Source organism: Camelus ferus, chromosome 5, assembly GCF_009834535.1.
Source record: "Camelus ferus isolate YT-003-E chromosome 5, BCGSAC_Cfer_1.0, whole genome shotgun sequence".
NCBI classification, from domain to species: domain Eukaryota; kingdom Metazoa; phylum Chordata; class Mammalia; order Artiodactyla; family Camelidae; genus Camelus; species Camelus ferus.
This window is the reverse complement of record NC_045700.1, coordinates 88,839,855-88,864,810: the sequence shown is the minus strand read 5'-3', so window position 1 is coordinate 88,864,810 and position 24,956 is coordinate 88,839,855. Positions and strand designations below refer to the sequence as shown.

Here is a 24,956-nt window from a genome sequence, read left to right as displayed (position 1 = left end):
CATTGTGATGAGAACCATAAACTGGCCAACGTCTGGCTTTAGTCAACATATTGGAAGGTCATCCTGCATTGGTTGGCATCATGACTCTGAATTTTGTATTTGGATGATTTTAAAGATGACTTCTGATTTCATAAGGAGTCGGTAGGTAAGGTAGTATGTGATATGTTTATTCCTTAGGATTCAAGTTTCATCCTTGTATTTTTAAAATACCTTCCATGTGATATTGGAAATACTGAGAACTAGTTAAGCTCAGGACCTTTCAAATGCACTGAGTTCAAAATTCATCCTTGCTAAGTAATTTCTGTTTTCTAAAGCTATCTTAAATTTAAGAATTCAGGATACTAATGGGTCTATCTGGTCCTAATTTCTTGTTAGTTAGTACAAGTCTTCAACTTTTCAAGTGCCTTTATGTAGACTCATGTGAGGAAGCCTATCATGGGGCTTAAGAGCACAGATTTTAAGAGCACAGATTTTCTTAATTGGGCCATCACTGACTTCTCTTGTGTGCAGTAAAGTGGAGCAGTAAGAGCTTGCAGTTTGCAGCCTATCTCTGTTATCCGCTAGCTACGTAGACTTGAGCAGGCTACTTCATATTGCTGTGTCACTGTTTCCTCACCTGTAAAAGAGGGCTACTAACAGTTCCTGTAGCATACGATTACAGCAGGGTTAAATGAACTCTTGCGTGTGAAGGCTTAGATCGTCTGGTGCGTCTCAGCCCCCAGTAATGTCATCTGTTGTTGTTATTACTGCCATCTTTCATCCATTCATTCAGCATTGGACTGGGAGCTGTTCTAGGAATTTCGATAGACAACACTTTAGAACCCACAACCACTTTATGAAGAAAATAATTTCAGCCCTGTTTTTGGGGTGAGGCAGTAGAAGACCAGAGAGGTCAGGACTTGCCTTGGTTGTTCAGTTTGTTATACGGTACTACGTGTTTAAGTATGTTCTTTGCATTCAGAGTAAAATGGAATACATCTCATGAAGGACAGAATTATGTTCCACTCTAAGCTAGGAAGGGACTCTTGGGAGAATTCAAGTGTTATTAAAACTGATCGTGTGGTACATTTTTAGTATGATGTTTAAATTTTAAAAACTATAGGGAAGTTTATAAGATGTTGAATAGCATTAGATTTTTTTTTGAGTTTTCTATTTTTGTACAGAAAAATACCAAGTTCATGATGACAATTTATGAGTGATGCTTTAGATGAAGTGTGGGAGCTGTTTTTGTTTGTTTTATCTATCCACCTTATCTTTAACAATAAAATTGCCAATACTGCTGGGAGTTGTGGGTGAAGATGGATAAATATAAACTTAAATCTAGATAAGAGAAGTGAAATAGAATATTGAACTACGAACTGTGCAGGAGTAAAATTATTGAAATTTGTTTCTAAAATTTGAAAGATCTTCATTTAATTTTCAAAGTGCTCTTAAGATATTGAAAGAATAGCCTTAACCAAAGCATTATTAAATGCCTACATGGACACACAGACCTACAGATTCAGATATCCATGTATGTATAATTTTTAAAATTGAGAAATACAAAACATGGACACACAAAACAAAATAATAAATCACCCTTACAAGAAATACATGTAAAACTTTTTAAAAATTGAAGCTTTATTGAAGTACTATTTACATATCACAAACTTCATTCACTTTTGAGAGTAAAATTCAATGCTTTTTAGTAAATATACGGAGTCATGCAACCATCACCACAACCCACAATATCAGAACATTCACATCAGCCCCAACAGATCCTTCGTGCCCGTTTTCAGTCAGTGCCTCTTCCCACACCAGGCGACTACTTATCTACTTTCTACAGCTATAGATTTACTTTTTTTTTTTTGGACATTCTTATAAATGAAGTTATACGCTATGTGGTCTTTTGTGTTTGGCTTCTTTCACTTAGCATGTGGCTTGTAGGTTCATCCCTGTTGGGGCGCGTGCCAGACCTTAATTCCTTTTTGTGGCCAAATAGTATCCCATTGAGCGGATACATCACAGTTTGTCTTCCCATTACAATAACCAATTTTTTTTAAAGTATATATTCAAGAAACTGCTAACAGGAGGTACTTCACTTTTTAAATTTAATTAATTAATTTATTTTTATTTTGGGGTAAACAAAGTTTATTCTAGGTGCTTCTTGAGAAGGGAGTGAGGGACAGAGGGACAAAGGTGGGAGAAGGATGTTTTCATTGTTTACTATTTTGTGTGGGTTTTTGGTTTTAATTCAGGATTGCATCTTTTATCTATTAAAGTAAAGTAAGGCATATCTTCCTCCAGCAATGTGTATTAAATAAGAGGTTAAACTCCCTCCACAGACCCCAGTCCCACCTTCCCATTAATTTATTTTTGGCATCTTTCAAGTCTCTACAGGCACACATACACATGTGTACATTTAAATATATTTATCCCCTGTCCGTCTGTACGTCTAAGCAATCATATATTTTATATTTCAACAGAAATAGCAGCACAGGGCGTCATCATTTAACCCCCAGTTACCAAAGCCAAGAAAACCCACACCTAGTCGGGTTGTGCCGACCTGGAAACAATTCATGAATTAATTCGTTGATCAAGTCACGTTGGAAAAGAGTTAAGCACAGCGGTCCCAGGTTCTTGGTCATTACGCGGCACACGGCTAAATTTCTGTACCCCCGCGTCCTCCCGCAGGGTACCTGGGCCCGGCCTGCGAGGAGAAGGCGGACCCGTGCGCCTCGGCGCCCTGCCGCAACAACGGGACGTGCTACGCCGACGGGCCGCGCTTCGGCTGCAGCTGCAGCGCGGGCTTCACCGGGCCGGCCTGCGCGCAGCTCGTCGACTTCTGCGCACTCAGCCCCTGCGCCCACGGCTCGTGCCGCAGCGTGGGCACCAGCTACAAGTGCCTCTGTGACCCAGGTTGGTACCATCCCCGGCCCGAAAGCCCCGTCTGGCCCCAGCCTCAGAGCCTTTCAGCTTTGCTTTTGCGTCTGAGCACAGGTTGGCCCGCTGAATGTGTTGGCTTGACCAAGGGAACTCCACCCCTTTTAACAAACACCCTTCCTCTTGAGGCTTCCTCTAGGCAGGGTTTGAAACGCACCCTCTCCCCTTTGCATGAGCCGTTCACAGTCATTGTAGAAAAATAAGAAAATGCATGTAAGCAAAATGAAGAAAACTGAAGACAGGCTTGATCTCATAACAACTTAATCATTTAAAGAAAATTTTTAAACAGTGTCTTTTATTTGTTTGTTATAGTTTATTTTCTTGGGGGCATAATTAGATTGTATTATTTATTTGTTTTATTTTTATTTTTACAGGGGTACTGGGGATTGAACCCAGGACCTTGTGCATGCTAAGCACGTACTCTACCACCGAGCTGTACCCTCCCAACCACTGCTTAATTATTTTTAACAATTACTCTAGGTCACTGCAGCGCCTTTACTGCATTGCATATATTTTAATACTTGGGGTCTTAGGTTAACAAAATGTTTTTCATTTTAATGTGCATACAAAGCAGAATGCAGTCCATTCAGAATTTTACCATCTTTGAAAATTCTTACTCTGGGCACAGTATGTGGACCTGTGACTTCCCGCGTGAATCTTCCAAAGTACCACCATTTATTTTATGAATGTCTTCTGCATTGGTATTGCCAATTGTTTATTGTGAAAGTTTTGATACTCAGACGTCCGAGCGGTTACTAGTCAAAATTTGTGTCTGCACAGCCTCCTGGTTGGTCTGAAAAGAAGGCACACGGGCAGCTCTTTCTTTCCTCTTGTTTCTATTCTGGCCACGTCTCCATCCTTGCACGAGCTGGCGCTTTAAAATGTTTCCCAGCACGATTCCCTGTGCGTGTCCCTGGCCCATCAGTCAGCGTGGCTGGCTGGTCCCTTGGTTTGCTCGATTCCTGCTTCTGCTCATGCAGTGCCCTCCGCCTGGAACACCTGTTCCCCCATCACCCTGTCTCACCCGCAAGGTTCCCCTTCTGGGGCTGACTCAGTTTTCATTCCTCTGAGTCCCCACAGTCAGTTGCAACATCACTTTTCCGGTCTTTAAAATACGACATTAATTATTCTTGTCTCTGTCTCTCTCCCCTTTGGTGGGTAGGAGGAAGTGTATTTTGTTAGTAATTTTTGTATAACGATAAGCTACCACTTAGTGAGCTTAATCTCTAGGTTTTGAGCTGGGTGCTCCACATCCCTGGGCCTTTGAGTGCCCTCCCTGCCAGGGAGATGTAGGACCGCATTTCCGCTGAGGTATGAAATGCCTCATTCCTGGTTTGGTCACGTGCCTGTGGCCACACACCCAGTTGGGGGCTGCATCCAGGTTCCAACCTAGGTGCCCTGGGTTCACTGTCCTGTGCCTGGTCCCATAACTTAAGGGACATGTCTCATATTCATGGATCACTTAAAGGAGTGAGTGGGAAATGCAACTGAGCGTCTGAAAGGTACTGGAAAGCCTTTTTCATACAGACTTTGAATTCTCTGTTTTTTAAACAACCATAGAATTGATATTTTGCCAAGTGCCCCTTTCTTCTTTGTTCTAAAATACAGAGGGAATGAGACTGTTTAATCTGCCTGGTAACTGTATTAACGGGATTCTCCAGAGAAACAGAGGAGAGAGAGAGGAAAAAAAAAAACCCCAACAGAGTGTTTGATTTTAAGGAATTGACTTACACAGTTGTGAGCAAGGACTGGCCGGTTCAAAATGCAGTACAGGCTGTAAGGCTGGAAACCCAGGCTGGGTTTCTATGTTACAGTTTTGAGCCCAAATTCCTTCTTCTTCGGGAAACCTCAGTCTTTGGTCTTAAGACCTTCAGCTGATTGGACGAGGCTCACCCACATTCTGGAGGTTATAAATTTACTCAAAGCCTACTGGTGTAAACGCTGATCTCATGTAAAAAATACTTTCATAGCCTCTAGACTGGTGTTTGACCGGATATTTGGGACCTGTGACTTAGCCAAGTTGATATATGAAGTCAACTATCCCAGTAACATTTTGGGATTTCTCATTAACCTTGTGGTGAAGGGGTTTCTCCACCTCTACCCATGACACAAGGAGACTTTTCTGTGGGTACCCACGTCCTCTCCTGTCAGAGTCATGTGGAAATGGAGCTGCTTCCCTCTGGGGCCAGCGATCCTCTGTGTGCTTGGTGTCCTTGCCTTTTGGGAACGTGAGGCACTCAGGCCACTTTGTGTTTGCCAGTGAAACAGAGCACATTTGTGCTGGGAGAACAGTCTTCCTCACGTCATGACCCACGAGCACGCTGCTCCCAACGTATGTGGATGTCATACCACGGGGTCGATGATCCCCTTGGCAGTAGTTGAAGCAAAGCCTTTCTGTCCAGAGCATCCTCCATGCCCATCCCCCAAGAGTCCCGGGTCCCTCAGGGGACCCCACAGAGAAGAGTCACATGTCACAAGACTGGGAGGCTGTTTTGTTTCTCCTCCCCTTCTCTGACTTCTGTTCTTAAATATATTGAACTTTCCCTTATATTCAGTTGGTTTATCTTAAAAACTTGAAATGGAATGTCATTATTTAGAGATAAACGTTGCTGTTTAGTAACATCAAGTAAAGTCTGTAACATGTGTGAGGAAGCTTACAAGGTCCCAAATAGAAAATCTACCACCCAGTGTTTCTCTGTCCACACAGGCAGGAGTAGCCGAGGGTGGAAGGAAGAGCCTATGAGATCCCCGCTCGCTAACTGTTAGAGTAGGAATTTACAGGGCGTTTCTGGGCCTCAGTGTTTATTTTCAGAAATAATGTCTTAGATGTTCATCAATTCCACTGCAGTTGGGGTCCCAGGCTAGACTGGGGGCAAGTTGCCCACCGTGTCCTTCTGCTGACCATGACCATCTGTTGTGTCTGAGAGCATCAAATCCCGGATGTGGAGCAGTAAGAACACTTCAGTTTCTTTCTATCCATTTACATTCCAACATTTCTCCTCAAGCCACAGAGGGGAGAAGTATCTCCTGTTCAAGTTCCTCTTTTCCCTCCCTTCATTCCTGTCCATTTGGAGCAATTAGCTCGGTGATAGCCAATGTGCAGCCTCTAAGGAGCCCTGAAAAACCTGAAGAAGCATGTCTTGCATTCCTCAGTGCCTTCATGTACTAGGTAGTGCCCCGGGGTAGAGCCTTGTAGTTCTGCGAAAGCTCTTTCCTTGAACTTGGAAATCAGATTGCCTTTAGAGGGGTTGCTTCCTCAGATCATTAGGTGACATTGTCTGAAATAAAAAAGGCATCTTCACATCTGGCAAGAATTTACATTTTAAGAGGCGAAAATGACAATTCTCTGAATGCGAAATTTCTAGTCTTAATCTTTTGGAGCACGTAATTGCTTTACTGCTAGTTTGCATAATAGAAGAATCTCATGAGAGTAGGTGAAATCGGGTGTCTAGCTGAAGAGCGGCAAGCCTGATCATCTTTAGAGAGAGCAAGCGGACCCCGTTTCATAAAATGGCAGCAGATTGAAATCATGTCAAGTTGATAATTAGCTCCCGTCTGACAAAGTGCCATTTAGATGGTTCTGCACATCAGATTTGCCAGGTGCTTTATTTTCAAACCTCATTTTTTAGCTTATCAGGCTCGGGGTTTCTGATGGGATTTTAGTATTAAGTAATAAAATGTCAGCAGTGAGTAATCACCGAAAGGTTGCCTTTCAGTGTCAAATGATAGGCCACGCGTCCTCTAAAAAAATTGCAAATTGAAATCTCCCAAGGACTGGAGCACGTGAGAACATGGTGCGCAACGAACAGAGTGGGGAGCAGTGTCACGGTGCCTGGAGTCGCTTGGGGGCCTGCCATTGTCCCTGCAGATGGGGGAGTGCTGGTGTCTCATGCTCACACAACAGCGGGGCATCTGGAGATGCCATTTGGATGATGAGCAGTGCTGGAAGGAATCACTGGTAAAAGGGAGCTGTTCTGCCCCAGTTCACTGGTGTTGGCCTCTGCCCAGTACCCTTGAGTTATTACTCTAACCCTCTTTGTTGCCTTGAGTTAGCCCTGCCGTTAGAGTGTGTGCCTTAAGTTACTACTTCAGGAATTTAAAGTTCGAGGCACTAGAGGATTTTTTCATGGAAATACAAATAACAGTTTTTTTTTTCCTCATAAGTAATCTTAACTGCTTGCCTATTGTTACGCGTTAGACCTGGGACAAGTTGCCGACCACGTGTTTCTGCTGATTCTTCTCCACCGTTGGGCTGGCAACTCAGTTAGAGCCTCCAGCCTGTAAAGGAGAGGATGTTTAGACTTTTCCCAAGCGAATTTTTTAAGGAAATTGTATTTTTAAGCATTGCAGATACTGTTTTTTTTATCTTTTACACATGCCCCACACATGGGCTGCATTTCCGGTCTCTAGGGCCTAAAAGACACAGTTGGCATTGCTTCCTTCTGTTAAGCTCAGACTTGGCGATCCCAGCCCTCTGATAGTGTCCACTGGAAACAGAATCTAAGGTAAGACTTAATGGTCAAGATTTTAATAGTCATTCAACAGTAAGTTTAAAAGTACACCTACAATGATGTGAGAACATTTAGCTCGATAATGAATGACTAATTGCATTTAGATTCTGGAAGAAGTACACTGGACAACTTTCATCTTTTATGAACCAGAAAACCTTATCAGGTAGACTAGGATGAAGACAGTTCTCGTGTTAAACATGCTCTTGGAGGGTGCTGAACGCTGCATCACATTATTCTTGAGAGTTGTTACTTTTGTAGAGTATATTGCCTCCTTTCCACCTAGCCTAATCCTGTTGTCACGCCCTTTCTTTGTCATATTCCAAAATGTGATCTCTGCCTTCACCACGGAGATCCCAGGGAGAATCTTGTCTACCTCGCTGCATAAGGCAGCTCTGCATAAGCCATACTCTCCCTAAGAAAATGCTTAAAACTAACGTTGGCATCGTGATGACACTAAGAACGGAGAAAAAGAGCTGCATCTGACATCTGGGGGCTGGGTGGACATTTACAAGCAGGCCTTGGAGGTGTTCAGCGCTGGCCTGGCACTCACAGCTGGGCCACGGTGACTCCTGTTGGCGTGCGGGCGTAAACACGCATCCAGAACACCGACATCAGGCATGGCCACGCATAGGCCATGGTAAAGTGAGACAAACAAGACCATTTTAAATTTTGCCTAAGTACAAATGAAAACAAGGTCACCATGCAACCTACAAAATACCGAATCTCCCCTTTTAGTGCAAATAAAATGAGGGCCAGCTGCTTCTTCACCAGTTACAGCTTTAGCCTTGCTCTAGACTGCCCGCCCCCCGTCCTACAGACAGGATTTACTGAAATACTCAAGCATAGAATCACTCTTGCTTTCCGATGAATCCTCCCTAAATCACCCAGCCAGAGTTTGAACCCTGTAATAAGCCCCATCTAACACCCTCTCACTGAGACACCTAGTGATTCCCCATGGTGTTCGTGCTGCCTCGCTGCAATGAGCTAGAAACCCAGCTGATTCAACTACATGTTTGTCCCTGGTGGTCTTCGGTTTGAGAGTATTGGCAGGACTTAATTGATTAAAATGCTCAAAATATTGAGGGTTCCAATTGATTGACTTTTCATATTAGTAATAGTTCAATCAAAATTTCCGGTGAACTAGATGCTGAATTATTGTTCGGATTTATACATGGAGGAAGGTTGCTATGGAACGAGAGTCCTAGGTGGGGCAGGATGGAGGGAAGTTCAAAGAACAGGAGATCCAGCTGGCCGCAAGGTGCGATGCACTGGATGCAGTGATGGGTAGTAAGGCTGAAGATGCTCGTAGGGGCAGGTTGGGGAAGTCTAGATACTAAGGAGTTTGGGAAATGGAGACTTGAAAACATTTTGCATCAGCAGTGTATGCGAATGGATCTATATTTTAGAAAGATTATTTTGATAGAATTGGGTGATTTCTAGAAAGATTAGCTGACTTTCAGAGGGATTATTCTGACAAAATTAGCTGTTACAGTCAAGAAGAGATGGTGAGACAGGAGTTCAAGTGAGGTCTTGAACTTGTGGTAGTGGGAATGGAAGGATGGACCTGAAGTCTGTTTGAGCCGCGGAAGCATCAGAGTTGAATGTAGGGAACGGAGGTGAGAGTGGAGCCAAAGGCATCGCTCGGATTTCACCTTGGGTCACTCAGAGAGGAAGCGCAAAAGGCTTTCGGCACCTGCAGGCCAACCAGGTGGACGTGCCGTTAAATAGTTGTTACTTGAGACCAGAACTGGGTCGTGAGGCTGACGCCAGGGGAATAGGAATAAGGAGTTTCTGGTGTGTGGGGGCTGGAGAAAGTCAACAGAACTGTTCAGATAGATGGGGTAAGAGTATGAAAAGAAGGGGAAGGTTGGTGGGAGTGTTAGGGAATTCTTGCTCTGAGTGGGGAGCTAGAAGCTGCAGAAGAAGAGGTTGGAGGAGGCAGCACGGGGGTGGGCGGGGCTCTGGGAGAGGGCGGTGCCATGGGGGCTCCTGGGAGGGGAGGGCACTGCATAGCGGGGAGGAGCCGAGTCAGACCTGCCCAGGTGGCCAGGCGCCGAGGGACCTGTCCTCACGGTGTTCACAGTCACTGCAGTGGCTCTTCTTTATCTCCATTTTGTTTTTCAGTTACTATTTTTTTAAATTGAAGTATAGTTTTTTCCCATTTTGGGGGAGGGGGTAATTAGGTTTTATATTTAATTATTTAGTTTATTTATTTAATGGAGGTACTGGGGATTGAACCCGGGACCTCATGCATGCTAAGCACACACTGTACCACTGAGCTAAACCCTCCCCCTGATTTTTTTTTTTATTGAAGTCTAGTTGACTTACAATGTTATACTAGTTTCTGGTGTACAGCATAGTGATTCAGTTTTACATATATATATATATTCTTTTTCATTACAGGTTACTACAAGCCATTGCATATAGTTCCCTGTGCTGCACAGTAGGACTTGTTGTTTATCTGTTTTGTGTGTAGCAGTTTGTATCTTCCGTTCTGCTTTGATTCTTGTTTGAGGGGTGTTCAGGGAGAATTTGTGGTATTTGGCTTCTCAGGCTAGTGACTGCGGGGATTAATACGGGGGCAGGAAGGACAGTGGTCACGAGCGAAGGGCACTTGCTGGTGCGGTTTATGGAATTTTGATGAGATTCTTGACATTAAAAATCTATTCACAGTCTATTTAACCTCGCACTAAATGGCTAATCCATATGTATGAAGGTGTTAATGAACTGGCCTTTAATTATGAGCAATTTCTGCTCCCTCTGCTCCCACAGCTCCCCTTAACATTCACATCGTCCAGGATTCATTCTTTACTGCACTACTGTTGAAAGGAATGGGATTCACCTACGAGGGTAGGCGCTGGATGGTCTGCGAGGACAGCAGGAATCGTTTTACACTGTCTTAACTGGAATGAAAGTCACAAGTGGCAGCTGATGACACTAGCCAGTGCATTTCTGAGGATGGCTCTGTTTGGAGCACTGCCAACTCTATAATCTCAGGAAATTCTCCTCTGCTATGGAAGTCAGATGGCGACTCATTTAAAACTGGTCTGTAACGAAGCCATTGACTCTTGCTTTGTGATTGGAAGTTACTACGATCTGATCACTAGTGTGTTTTCACTTGTGGAGGAGGTCTGGGAATTGGCAATTGAGAACTGAAATTTAACATGCCTTTCCTCTCACCAGGTGTGATGGAAAGGGCTCTGGGCTTAGAATTGAGTAGAGCTGAACTGCAGTGGCAGCTTTATCACTGACCAGCTGTTCCATTGGCCTCTGTTAGCCTTAGTTTCTTCTTCTTTAAAATGGGGACAAACATACGAAGCTCAAATGAGATGATGCCGATGATGGACCAGCAGTGTGCTAAGGGTGCCAACATCAGATCCTCCTTGTCATGGGGAAGACTGCTAAGGAAACTATTAAATCTGTGCTCTGATTCTTTTCATGTGAGGCTCAAGGTTGGAGTCGGGCTAGAGGTGGAATCAATTTTCACGGCCATAGTGGCCATTCTTGAGTGATGGGTCAGGGCCAGCTTTGTGTGGGATTAGGGAACTGGCTCTTTGTGACTTCAGTGGTAAAGACTGCAGCGCAGGGGCTGGGCAGAGCTCTTTGACTGCAATGTCTCCTTGAATCCCCACCGGCCCCGTGAAGTGGGACCCATGCTTGCTGCCCTTTCCCGGCCCGTGACTGTCGAGCTAGCTAGGGGATGAAGCTGGGATTGACATCAGGGGCTCTGTTATCTCAGAGTAAACCGGAAACAGGGTCAAACTGTGACCCTGACTCACCGGCGGTCAATAACTGGCTCAAAAATGAAACATTAAGCCAGATTTTCTAAGTGGTGGTTGTCTTCACGGCTTCCTCCCATGAGCACATTAAATAGGTGTTTGTCCAGACACTGATGCAGCTCTGCTGACCCAGGTGAGGCACCTGGGTCCATGCTAGCTTTGCCTCCAGTAGTTTCCATCTATGGGAACTTGCTACACTGAGACTCTGCTGAACACTGGACAAATGTTTTCTCTTACTGGGCCCCAGCTGACAGTACTCCCATCCTTTTATTTGAGGATGAGGACACTGAGGCATTGAGAGTCTAAACAGCAAGTAGAAGTGAACGAGCCCCAGGTTTAACCTAGATTTGCCCAACACCAAGTCCCTGACCAATAGGCTAGACTTGGCAGAAGCCTAATCGGGCCCCCAAGTTACGTGTGGACATGGGCACTCACTCACGCGGGATCCGGTCACAAGAACGGGCTTCGAGACCACCCTCATCTCAGCACGGCTCTGAGATGTGTCTCTGAGAGGACACCTCAAAGCCGCGCTTGAGAAGTGGCCTTGACTGTGCTCCAGCGAGTGACTTTCAACCAATAGTTTCTGACCTCCCGGCACAGATAGGCACAACTTCGACCTCCCAGGAAGCTGATTGCAGGTCGGTGGGCCTTTTCTGCTCTGGTTTCACGGCAGATTCAGTGGCTTCAGAACTGGTGCTGAGGGCTACCCGGGGCTGACACTTGTGCTTTCATTTGACCTGATGTTTGCTGGATGCGCCGAATTCGAGAAACTGCTGTTCCTATGACTCAAATGGAAATGCAGGCATAACCATGTGACAGTTATCTCACCCTTCAGTTTAGATAGTCTCTTGATGGGTGCTTCTCACTTCTGGGGCCCCCAGTGCTAGTCACTATTGGACTTTTTTTTCTTACCACCCGAATCTCTGAAGCCTCCTGTGCTGATTACTCCATGCACGGATGCCTTCGATGCTGTTTCTGTTCACCTGGCCCTGGTACTACCCTTGATGTAATCCTTCCTCTTCATATTTGACATTTTGGTTTTTTGGCTCTCTGCCTCGAGCCAGCTCTGATGTCCAGCACTTTCTGTATCCCTCCTTCCCACAAGCCTGCCTCCGTGGCAGTGGTTTGCCATCCGTGTCAATGATGGAGCATGTGCTGGGCCTCAGAATCGCAGGATTGGAAAGCCTATGACAATGTGCTGTCACAGGTGATGTCTGGGATATATTGTGACTGATGGCCTGCATCCTGAATCCCAACTGGACAGCCAATAAGGAGATTTGTCTGCATGTTCTACTTTGTTCCCTAGCCTTCTAGCCTTCAGTGTGCTTTCAAATTCTTCCTTGATACAGATTTGTATAAAAATCTGGGTACAATGCCCTGCATTTCTTCCATTGTTTTCCCACTACAGCTGTGGATTTTCCGTTTGAAAGTACACAATGAAAGTTGCTGCATGGACTGAGTGCTTTTATAAAATTGCTTCAGTGTTAATGACGGTTCAGAGCTCCTAAGCCTGCCTGAAGCTGATTGATACACGACCTCTTTGTTATTCCGGTACATGGTCAGCTCAAAGCACTTATCGGTTTTTCAGAACAGCATGTCCTCCCCCAGGTCACCCAAGTGCTTCCTTATGCTGGGCCACGCTGCTCCACTTAGAGTCCCGTTTGGCTTCACAGGCGTTCCTAGAGCTCCCGAGCTGTTTGGACTGAAGTTCTAATGATATGCTCGTGATTATCAGGATCACGTTTCCCTTTTTTCTTTACCAGATGGTTTTTGATGGTACAGATTGAAGTGAATGTCCCAGGCCTAATTCATTAGTAAAAGTGTTTCTTTTAGGTTGGATAAGCCCAGCAGAAAGGAAGTCTGGACTTAAGCAATACGTAGTGCCTGGTATGACTCCCCTTCATCCACTTCTGCCCCCAAATACTTTCTTTCCTGGTCTCTGATGCCTAAAAATATGTATCTGTGGTTTTATTTCTTTTTAAAAAATAGGTTTTGTTTCTTTTGTTAATTTTTATTTTTAAATTGAGGTACAGTAGATTTACAATGTTTTAGGTTTATAGCAAAGTGATTTAGTTACACTATACACACACACACACACACACATATATGTTGTTTTTCAGATGCTTTTCCATTATAGGCTATTACAAGATATTGAATACAGTTCCCTGTGCTAGGCAGTAGGTTAGGCATTGTTCCTGGTAATTAAACCTTAGTATCAGTTAGCTCCTGTTGAGTAACAAACCAGTCCAAAAACTTGATGGTTTAATACAACCATTTATTGCTTATAATTCTGTGGGTGATAGTTTGGGCCAGCTTAGCTGGAATGTCTCTTCTCTGCTCTGTGTGGTGCTGGGTGGACTCATACAGGTTTCTGTGGTCATCCAGCAAGTCAGCTGGGGATTGGCTGGTCCTGGATGGCCTCACTCACATGTCGGGCAGTTGGCTGGAGTGAGGGGGCTGGGCCACACATCTCTCGTCACCCGGCATACCTGTCTGACTTTTTCACATGGCTGCTGGGTTCCAAGGCCCAGTGCACAGATGCTTTTTAAAGGTTCTTCTTCTTTTATGTTTGCTAATGTCTCACTGGCACAAGCAAATCACAGGGCCAAGCCCATAGACTCCATTTAGTGATGGGAGGAGCTACAAAGAATTTGTAGCCTTTTTTTTTTTTTTGCAATCTATGACAATCTTAACCTAAATATGTGAAAAATATGAATGAGTCTCATATATTTTTGTATACACACACACATATATATGTATATATGTACATGCTGATTTGAAGAGAAGAAAAGTTGAAAAAACAGTATGCAATCAGTGACAGCTTGAGGAAAAGGGAGGAGGTCCCACTGAATTTACTCAAGTGATAAGGGCCATCTAGGAGACAACTGCTTTTCTTCACAGCTCTGTGTAGATTGAGCCTTATCCCTGCTCTGTTTTTCACTTTAGATTATTAAGGTAGATATTCTACTAGTATCTTAAGTCACCAAATAAAACACATTTTTGATTTTCCATTGCTTTGTGACCTCTTAAATGAACAAATGCCTTATTTTTAGGTATCCTTAATATTCATTCAGTAGAGACACTAGAATAGGATTTAGGATTTACTAAAATAATTGGGTTCTCTGACTCCAATTTATTTGCAGTTCTGAAATTTTCTTTGTACTCCATTTGCCTCGAGGTTACAGTTCTAGTGGTTAATCTTCTCTAAGAAGTTCTTTAGCTGAAGCCCCAACACTAAGGGTCAGCCTTAGCCCTTAGGGATGGTGGTCAGTTGGGAGGTGGGTGCTTCTAAAAATATTCCTGAACGACTATGACCAATTCCCATAGAATTCAGCAGTCTTTAGGATCCAGCATATTTACTTGAGAATGACAATGACTAATAGGGAATTAGAGGATTGCACTTTTGCCTTGTGCCTTTGAATGTCCTCGGTGATAAGAGAGTGAAAGTAAATACACCCTGGGGAGAAAAAAATCTGCCATCTGCATTGCAGAGTCCATGTACCAGAATTTTCTGGAAGAATCCTAATCATAATGTTTTGTTTTCCGTCACACAGTACCTTGGTACCATTTTATATATATATATATATATATATATATATATCTCCATCATGAAGCTGCATTTTCTTTTTCTTCTTCTTCTTTTTTTTTACTTTGAGCTCTATGGTGTTGTTGGCTTTGACCAGCCCTTTGGCTCTGATGTTCTGTGTTTGTTTCTTATGATTCAAACTCTGGAAAAAGAGAAATTCATATTCTCAACTTGGGTCAGCTGTCCACCTTTGGACCAAATTTTCTGTGGCTTGAACATTAGGATCTCTGGAAACAAAAATAGCCAGACTCACCCAAACCTATGGGGAGCGAGGGGCACTTGCCACAAAAAAAAAAAATGTGGGCTAGGAACTCTGCCCCTGTGATCTGGATGGATAACACTTGTCCTTTATAAAGTGTTTAGTTCTCTAAGAACATGAGGCTGCATTTTATCACTAGAAACAGCATAATCTTGTCAGATCATGTTTCCCAATTTTGGGTTCGTAAAAATCATTGTAGATTGCCGTTTTCGTAAATATTTATTATTATTATTTTTTTAGTGGCAGTACTGGGAATTGAACCCAGGACCTTGTGCATGCTAAGCACATGCTCTACCACTGAGCTATACTCTCCCTCCTTAAATTTTTTTTAAACGGAAAATTGTTTTCTGCTTTATTGCAATATAATTAACATATACAATATTGATGGGTTCTAAGGCATACAGCATGTTAATTTGATACACATTTATATTGCAGAATGATTGCCACCAGAGTGTTAGTCAACACTTTTTGTAATTATCATTTCTTTTTCATGGTGAGAGCATTGAAGGTCTACACTCTTAGCAACTTCAAAGTATATACTACAGTGTTATTAACTATAATCACCATGCTGTATGTTAGGTGACTTCAGAACGTATTCACCTTATAACCGGAAGTTTGTACCCTTTGGCCAACATCTCCCCGTTTTACCCACCCCCAGCCCCTGGCGACCACTGCTCAACTCCCTGTTTCTATGAGTTCTGCCTCCCATTTTCTGACAGTATTCCTTTCAGCTGAAATGTTGTTCCCATGGGCCAAAAAAGCTGCCTCAGAGATGTGGGGGAAATTGTGTTCACTAATCTGAATTTAGGCTTATTTCTTCTCATTCTGATTAAGTATAGGTGACTTCCAGTCACACAATGAGAAATTATAAATGTTTGCCCCTTCTATACCCCTGTTACCTTCCCTCATTTTAGCCTTCCTTTTTGAATTTGGCTTCTGCTGTCAGTTTGGAATTTCTCGGCGTTGCTTTCTTTTAAGCAAATCCCAAGAGGGGTGTAATTTCACTGAGTCTACATGACACCTGTGGCTGGCAGGTTATTTAACTGTGTGTTTCACTCTTGGTTGATCTACATGCCTGTGACTGGTGCGTGTTCTGACTGTGTGTTTTGCGGTTGGTGTATTGATGTGCCAAGGGGAGGCCATGGCTGTTAAAAGATATTACTGTGTTATATGCAGCCCTTGCCATAGGTGACTGTTCCCATTTCCCTGCATGTTTGAGAATCAGAAGTTGGTGGGAGATGTTGTGCACGTTGCTGTTTTATAGCTCAGATATTCTCAAACCTCAGCGTGCGTGAAAATCAGGCAGAGGACTTATTAAATCTCAGAGTTCTGGGTTCCACCCACAGTTTCTGATCCACTAGGTCTTGGGTGGGGCCTGAAAACTCACATTTCCACTAAGTTCCCGGGTGATGCTTATGCTGTTGATCTGGGGTCCATACTGTGGGAATCACTGGTATATGAACACAGACACAAACCCTTTTGAGGGCACACAGCTCAGAAGTATGTACCGTGATCACTCGGTTAGTGGCAAGTTAAAGCCACATTTACCCAATAGTTTGTGAAATAAATGAAAAGGAATGACATATTTAAAGAACTTCCCTGTACTTTAACCTTTTAAGATTCATCTTTGCTAATATACATACTTGCATGAAAACAGTCATTTAGGTTTTGTTTTCTCTCCAAAGTGCCTATTAGAACCTTAATCTTTGATTTTGCCCTGTCATCCAGCTGTTGCCTGTGCTGGGCCCTGTGTCCATCTTGAGGTGATCATTCCTTACTGAAAATCTCTGGAAGGTGAGGGCTTTATGCCTACCTCTTGTTTTCCAGATCTCCTTGTCCTCCTCCTCACCTCAACTACAAACCAAGCCATTTTTACATGAATAGAAACATCCTAGAAAATCAAATGAGGTTGTAGGATTTTTTTCATTAAAATATTTTATGTATTGTTTATAAGTAAACACATACCACGATAATCTTTAAAATCAGGTTGAAGCTACTGTCTTGCCATTAGACTCAATCTTGAATCTTGATGCTTTAGTCCTGGTGCTACAAGCATTTGCATTTAAAAAATAATTTTTATAGAGAGTTAGTAAGAAAAATAGGTTGCTTTGTATGGATAATTTTAACTGCAGCTACTATATGTTTAGAGAACATATCAGTGTGAATTTGTAGACTTCAAAGAAATCCATGAATATTAAGCTTTAATATTAAAGGAAACAATATTTCTTCTTTAAATATTTGCCTCCTCTTGTGCCCTACATTTCCCTTTTGTAAAACACATCTTTACATCGCTTCCTTTTTGTTAAACTGCTGAGCAACATTTTTTCTTTTAGCTGATAGAGATCATAGGTGGAATCCACCCTCTAGTGGCCAAAAGCATCATGAAGAAAAAGACATAAGACAAGGCTAAAAAATTAGAAAGGGCTTGATTTTTTTCATGTGACTAGTTTGTGACCTAGTTCTGAAGGCAAATCCAAGAGGAAACTTCTAGAAATGTTTGGATCCACGTAGTTAAAAAAATTCTCAAGATGATGGACAAGTTTAAGGGTAAAATGTCTTTAGAGATGCAAGGGCTTCTGTTTAAGAGTGTTCGCTGCTGTTCTCTGGACTTTTGAGGCCCTTCACAAGCTTAGTCCCAATTCAGCTGTGTCGTCTACAGTATAGTCTTTCTATAGTCTTTCATTTGTTCTTAAGTGGTTTTATATGTAAAGTATAGTCAGTTATAATGCGTCAATTTCTGGTGTACAGCATAATGTTTCTGTCATACATATACATACATATATTCATTTTCATATTCTTTTTCATTATAGGCTACTACAAGATAGGAATACAGTTCCCTGTGCTATATGGAAGATTTTTTTAATCTATTTTATTTATAGTTGTTAGTATTTGCAAATCTCAAACTCCCAATTTATCCCTTCCCACCCCCTTAAATGGTTTTTGAAGCAGAATGCTAACTACTTGTATGGACATAAGTCAGAGTAGGGGTTGGTTGGTTTTGTGCCATATATTTCATATGCCCTTATTATGGTTTCTTAGGATGGCTGTTCCTCGTGTTTTTAAAAAGTCTCCTCTTCTGATAATACTGGATTTTTCCTCTGTGAGAATTGCTTTCATCTCCTTACCCTCCACCTAAAAAAATACCCTTAATAAAGTCAGACTTTTCCTAATGTCACCAGTTCTCCTGTCAAGTGTTAAGACACAGAGCACAGTTGTCATCTCCCTTGGTTATCAGCAACATGGTAACATGGTTTGGGGTTGTGATACTGCAAACAAGGTACCCATAAAGCATCTCTATTACCCCTTCTTAGCTACTTACACAAGTAATGCATTTCCATTGTGGAAAATTAGAAAACTTGAATAGTCATATTTAAAATCCAAAAAAAGGAATCTCTCGATTTTGTCATCCAACAAAAGCCACTGTCATTTTTGGAATATATTTTTCCCAGGCATTTTTATTGATATGTGTACAGATCAGACATTTGTAAGAAAAAAGGACAACGTCCTGTGTTTGTGCGTGCAAAGGATATTTTACCCTATGATTGTGCTTTCCTGAGTGAGTAACCCAACTTACCCACCGTGTCAGAGCATCTTGTATATTCACCAGCCTGTGCCCTGAAGAAAGACGAGAACAGACAGTTGCTAGAGAGAAAACACAGTTTGGGATCAAAGAATGAGCAGTGAGTCAAAGGTTTATTGTCAAGCAGGAAACGGAATCGAGCACAGAGGTTAGTCTCAGGGGATGAGGCTGATGAAGGGTAAATGAGAAGGTTGTTAAAAAGCCAAACAGAAACTGACTCTGTTTCATATACAGGACAAGCCAGGTGTTTGCGCTCCTGGCTGGTGAGCACTGGGCTGGCTGATCAGGCACCGTGGAAGTGCAGAGCTGGGCTGCTGGTGTTGTTACGGGAAGCGGTCTTCGCTGCCCACATGACGCAATGATTCAGGATAATGGCGCCCTTCGGGGTCACGTGGCTCTGTCCTTTGCTGCATACTCGAGGCAGGGCACCTATTTCAGAATTAAAGTACCCCATGTTGTCTTTTAAAATCAGGTTTGCTTTGAGGTCCGCAGTGGGGTGACCACATACCACATTTATTAGATTCTTACTGTGTGCCACACACTGTGGCGGGCGCTTTCCTTGGGTTACTGGCCTTATGTTCAGTGCCAAGGGCGTGTCCCCCTGAGGGTGCGGGGCAGCAGCCCCTCCTTTCATAAGTGACCTCTGTTGCCGCAAATGCCCCTGGGTTACTTTGATGGCATCTAGCCAGTGATACCTGGATGGCCCGGAGCTCTCCGCCTATACACACTCTCAACGCTAGGGGTTACAGAAGAGTTTAGAGAAAAGAAAATGATGTCAAATACATTTTATCTGAATAAAGGATAACTTGAGAAGCAAGAATTCTACAGTGTCCCATTGCTTCTAAACTCATTGCACAAACAGTCAGAGCTGGCTCGCCATTGTCCAGTTCTCTCAGAAGCCCAGGGAGGGAGGTGGAAATTTGTAGATGGCCCAATAACATAAATGTTAGGGAGGCTGGAGAATCTAAAGCTTTAACTTAGCCTCTGTCTGTAGTCCTTTCCAATGGAAGGTTTATAGGAACCACAGCAGTGGAAACATTGGACTGATTTGGGTCTTTTCACATCTATTTTCCGTCTGGCCCAGGCGCCCACGATCACAGACTGACTCCTCGGTTCTGCCCTCTGACCCTTGTTCTCGATGAATTCACTCTCACTCTTCACAACAACGGTTTCAAACCTGCACATCTTTAAATCTCCTCAAGTTGCAATCATGTTATAAAAAGGATCTAGGACAGTGGTTCTCAAGAGGGGGGTTTATCCTCCAGGGGACATGTGGCAATATCCAGAGGTGTTTCTGTTTGTCACAGCTAGGGAGGGGTGGTGCTACAGGAAACTGCTGGGTAGAGGTTAGGGAGGCTGCTCAACCTCCTACGATGCACAGGACAGCTCCCGACCATAAAGAATGACCTGGTCCAAAATGCTGACAGTGTCATGGTGGAGAAATCTTGATTCTGGTTGTTTTGGACTGAGTTGTTTCCCCCCCAGCAATTCATATGCTGAAGCTCTAACCCCACAATGTAACTGTATCTGGAGATAGGGCCTTTAAAGAGGTAATTAAGGTTCAATGAGGTTATAAGAATGGAGCTCTAATTCGATATGACTGATGTTGTATGACCATATGAGATGAGGAAGAGACACCAGGGAGGCACATGCTCAGGGAAAAGACCATGTGAGGACATAGTGGGAAGGTGGCCGCCTGCAAGCCAAGGACAGAGGCCTCAGGAGAAACCAAGCTTGCTGACACCTTGATCCAGGACTCCCAGCCCCCAGAACTGTAAGGGAATACATGTCTGTTGCTTGAGTCACCCGGTCTGCAGTGTTTCGTTAGGGCAGCCCTAGCAGACTGATGGGCTAAGTGATGTATTTTGAGGACAATCTGGGAAAGTAGGAAGAACATATAGGGTTGACTGTGTGGCCTTAGAGCAAGTTTCTTTACTTCTCTGACTCTTAATTCCTCATCTTTAAATTGGGGCTAGTCATGCTCATCGTTTTGGGTTGTCATGACAGTTAAACTCCTTGTGGATGGAGACCTTGCCGTTCACTTCTGCAGTCACAGTCCCTGGAAGCTTCCGGCACATCATAGACACATCCTGACGGTGTGCTGGTTCAGTCAGTGGTACTCCGGGTACTAATTCAACAGCTCTTACCCAAGCATGATTTCCATACCAGAGACGGCAGGTACAGCCGTGCGCTCTGCAGTCACAGCCTCTGCCTTCAGGCTTACATCCTAGGGGAGGAAGAGAAATACTAATCAGTAAATAACAAAGTTAATATGACTTCAGGTCGTTATAAGTGTTATGATGGAAATCAATTGGCTCTTGTAATGAGTAACTGGTGTGGGAAGCTTCTTTGGATAGTGTTTTTGGACAATTGTCCAAAGAACTGATTTTTATTTTGTTTTGTTTGCTGATACAGGGGTGTTTATGGGTGACTTAAATTCCCCAAGGTCTATTGGTCCTATGAAGCGATATTTCAAAATGGCGACCAACTCTTAGTACAGTCTTCTCTTGCTTTACCTAGAGTATCAAGTACATATGTGTGTCAGAATATATATGTTCCAGGAAGACTCAGTGTATCTTAGAAACTGTGATACATATGAAGCAGTTAGGTTCTAGGCCTGGAAAGCTGTAAACAGGGTTTTCACCTGCGTGAATGTCCAGTGGGCTGGTCCAGAGCTGTGAAGGATGCCAGCCCATTGTTTGTCGTGAAGGGGAATCTCAGACATTGTGAGATGTTTAATATCTCTGGCCCTCACCCACCAAATTCTACTAGAGTCCTCCAATCATTGTGATAAGCAACCCCTCCCAGTCCCCAATTTTCAAAATACCCTCTAAAGGGTTAACCAACCCTCCTCGGTTTCCTGTCCTCTCTTGGCTTCCATGACTGCACTGCTTGGGATTTCCCTCCACCTTCTCCCATCCCTGCCCAGGGTCCTGATCTGGCTGCTTGCTCTCCACCTGCCCATCCAGGTAGATCCGACCTTGGTCTCTTCTTTTTTCCTCTCCACGTTCTTCTTTGATGAAAACTGCAGCATCGCTTTTAGGCATCTAATTCCCAAAGTGCTGTTTCTATGCTATTCAAGCCTGTTTTTCCAACTGCCATGTGTACATGACTAAGTGAGCCACAAGTTAAACATGTTCAAATTCTAACTGGTCAGGTTCCTCTAAACCCTGTGATTCCTTTGGTCATACCTGTTGTATTAACGGCAGCATCATCCTCTCCCCCAGCCTAGACATGGCTGCCGTCTTCACCTCTTTTTCTCATTTCTCACATCCAGCTGGTTGCTGTGTTCTCTCAAATCTAGGGAAGTGCTTGGAGTAAATATTCAAGATCAAGTCATGCAAAGATCAGAGCACTGGTGAAGATCAGCTGGAAGGGGACACTCCAATCCTACCCTTTCTGATCTCCAGCTTTATTTAAGAAAAATTCTTTGGACTTAGCTTACTTTTTCTAGGCCCTGGGTACACTGCCCTGAGCTAATTTGTTTGCCCGAATTAATTACCAGCAGAGGGTGGCAGTCTCATGTTCCCAGAAGCCTTCTGCTTTGGAAGAGATGCCTTCTTCTTCAAACAGTCCAATTTAAGTTCTTTGGCAGGTGTAAAGGATGTCTTGACATTTCCATAGACATTTAAATGCTACCATCTCTAAAGAAAACAATTTTAGAATATGAAGCCTTTTATGTTTTTTCCCCCAAGGAAGAAAAACATCACCAGCTTAATTATCTCTGTAAAAATAACTTCCTTGTTTGCTTTTCACGTGGCTCGTGGAAGAAGATAATGATATTGTTTTCAAAAAACAAAAACAATTATGGAAGATTTCCTAGAATTTGCTTTTGATTTTTGTCTGTATCAATAACACCACAGTTCCAAGGTCAGAGATGCTGGTAGGGTTATATAGCATCCTCCCAGGTTGATCTTTGAAAGATCTGCTGGGAGGGCAAATACTTTTGAAAAGATGCTGCTGGTGATCATTGCTCCACACTGAGAAGAAGCCAAAAGCCAAAGAGACTTCATTCTACATATATATTTCAAAAATTGTGATAAAAATCATATAACATGAAATATATTCTGTTAATAAATTTTAAGTGGACAGTACAGTATCGCTAACAATATGCCCATTGTCATACAGTGGGTCTCTGGAACGTTTTCATTTGGCATAACTGAAACTCTCTATCCATTGAAAGGAAACTCTCCATCTCCTCCACTCCTGAAGCCACCATTCAATTCTGCTCCTATGAGTCTGACTGCTTCAGATACGTCATATAAGTGGAACTGCAAAGTATTTGTCCTTCTGTGATGGGCTTATTTCACTTAGAGCATGGCCTCAAGGTTCATCCATGTTATATAGCATGTGACAGGATTTCCTTCTTTCTAAAGACTGAGTGATATTCCATTGTATGTGTAAATCATATCACAGTTTCTTTATCCACTCATCTGCTGGTGGCCCTTTCTGTTATTTCTACCTCTTGGCTATTGTGAATCATGCCACAGTAAACATGGGAATGCAGATATCTCTGCAAGATCTTATTTCACATTCTCTTGGATCCCAGATCTCTATAATCCCAGAAGTGGGATTATAGATCATATGATAATTCTATTTTTAGTTTTTGAGGAATCTCTGTGCTGTTTTCCGCAGCAACTAGAACCTTGTGCATTCCGACTAATAGTATATGAGGGTGCCAATTTTTCCACTTCGTCGACAACACTTGTTATTTAAAAAAAATAATAGCCATCTGAACAGGTGTGAAGTGATAATTTTGATTTGCATTTCCCTGATGATTAGTGATGTTGAACATCTTTTTGTGTACCTGTTGACCATTTATATTATCTTGCACCATTCACAGAAAACAACACAATTAAAGACTTAAACCCAAAATCTGAAACTAAAAAACTTCTGAAAGAAAATAAGGGAAAACCTTCATAACATCAATCTTGGCAATGACTTCTGAGCTATGACACCAAAAGCATAGGCAACAAAAGCAAAAATAAAGCGGGACTATATCAAACCAAAAAGCTTCTGCACAGCAAAGGAAGTGCTCAACAGAGTAAAAGGCAACCTTCAGGATGGGGGAAAATGTTTGCAAACCGTGTTTTTGATAAGCAGTTAATATCCAAAACTCCTGTAAAAAAGAAAGATTTTCTGCTGAATCTAGACCAGGAGTCAGCAAACTTGTTCTATAATGGGTCAGATAGTAAAGATTTTGGACTTTTCAAGTCATATGATCTCTGTTGCAACAATCTACCATCATAGTACAAAAGCAGCAGTACATAGTACATAAATGGATGAGTGTGGCTGTGTCCCAATAAAACTTTATTTATAAAAACAGACTGGGATGGATTTAGCCTGTGGACCACAGTTTGGTGAAACCTGATCTTGAGCAAGATTTCTCCACCTGACTCTATTAACATTTTAGAGGGTAGGTTTTTTGTTGTGGGGAGCTATTCTGTGTGTTGTAGGATATTTCACAGCACTAAATGCTGGGAGCAACCCCTTCTCCTCCACCATAATTGTGACAACCCAAAATGTCTCCAAACATCGCCAGATATCTTCTGGGGGACAAACTTGCTGTTAGCTGAGAACCTCTGATCTAAATAACTGAAATAATCTGATGAAGGGTGATAGGGAATATTTCCATAAAACTACAAAAAGGACGAAGAATTGAAATCCCCAGTGTATTTGTCTTGGGATGGTCGAGGTCCCCTCCGAGGGGCTACTATCCCTGCCTCAATGTGGAAAGCAGTTCAGAAACAACTGAAATGGCAACATACTTGAAAAGTGCTCTGTGAATAATGCAAATATGAGCTTAACCTACTTTTGTGATAGGCACCAGAAACAGAATAAATAGTTCAACACATTAGCATGTCCTAATGGGACTTTCTGAGCTGGAGAGCTGGCTCTGGGCTGGACAGGCTGGCTCTGAGCTGAAAAGGCTGGAAAAGAGCAAGTAGTTCCAGTTCCCACTTGAGCAAACGTTTATTTTTTCTGCTTATCTAAATTCAGAACCAACACAGGCAGGGTGAGTTCTGAGAGCACTCACATGTTTCTCATTGTTTGGACAGGGCCAGACAAAAATGGCCCGGTTTCCCTGCAAATTGGCAGTAACACATGTTTTTGAAAGTTAGAAACAGCCTAACATTCGTGCGTGCATCTCAAAGAATGTTGTCTTCTTGTCCTTTAGAATAAACACCTGTTTTGCAAAAAGGAGAGCAGACGCCATCTTTGTTGAGCAATTGTTGGTTTCTCTTGCTTCATTGCTTTCATTATATTTTTAATAATTAAAAAGTTTAAGCACATTTAAAAATATTATGATTTAGATAAT

The 24,956-nt window shown here is 42.8% G+C and overlaps 1 protein-coding gene across 3 annotated transcripts in view; it reads left to right on the top strand.

The window, feature by feature from the left end:
- Positions 1-24,956, top strand: part of DNER (delta/notch like EGF repeat containing) — a 264,234-nt gene that overhangs the window by 202,436 nt on the left and 36,842 nt on the right. For 2 of the 3 annotated variants that reach the window (XM_032480419.1, XM_032480417.1), the window contains exon 8: positions 2,674-2,898. The exons of the other annotated variant lie outside the window; for it this stretch is intronic. In XM_032480419.1, the coding sequence (XP_032336310.1) occupies positions 2,674-2,898 (225 nt within the window). The remainder of the gene's footprint in view (positions 1-2,673; positions 2,899-24,956) is intronic. 3 annotated transcript variants of the gene reach the window in all.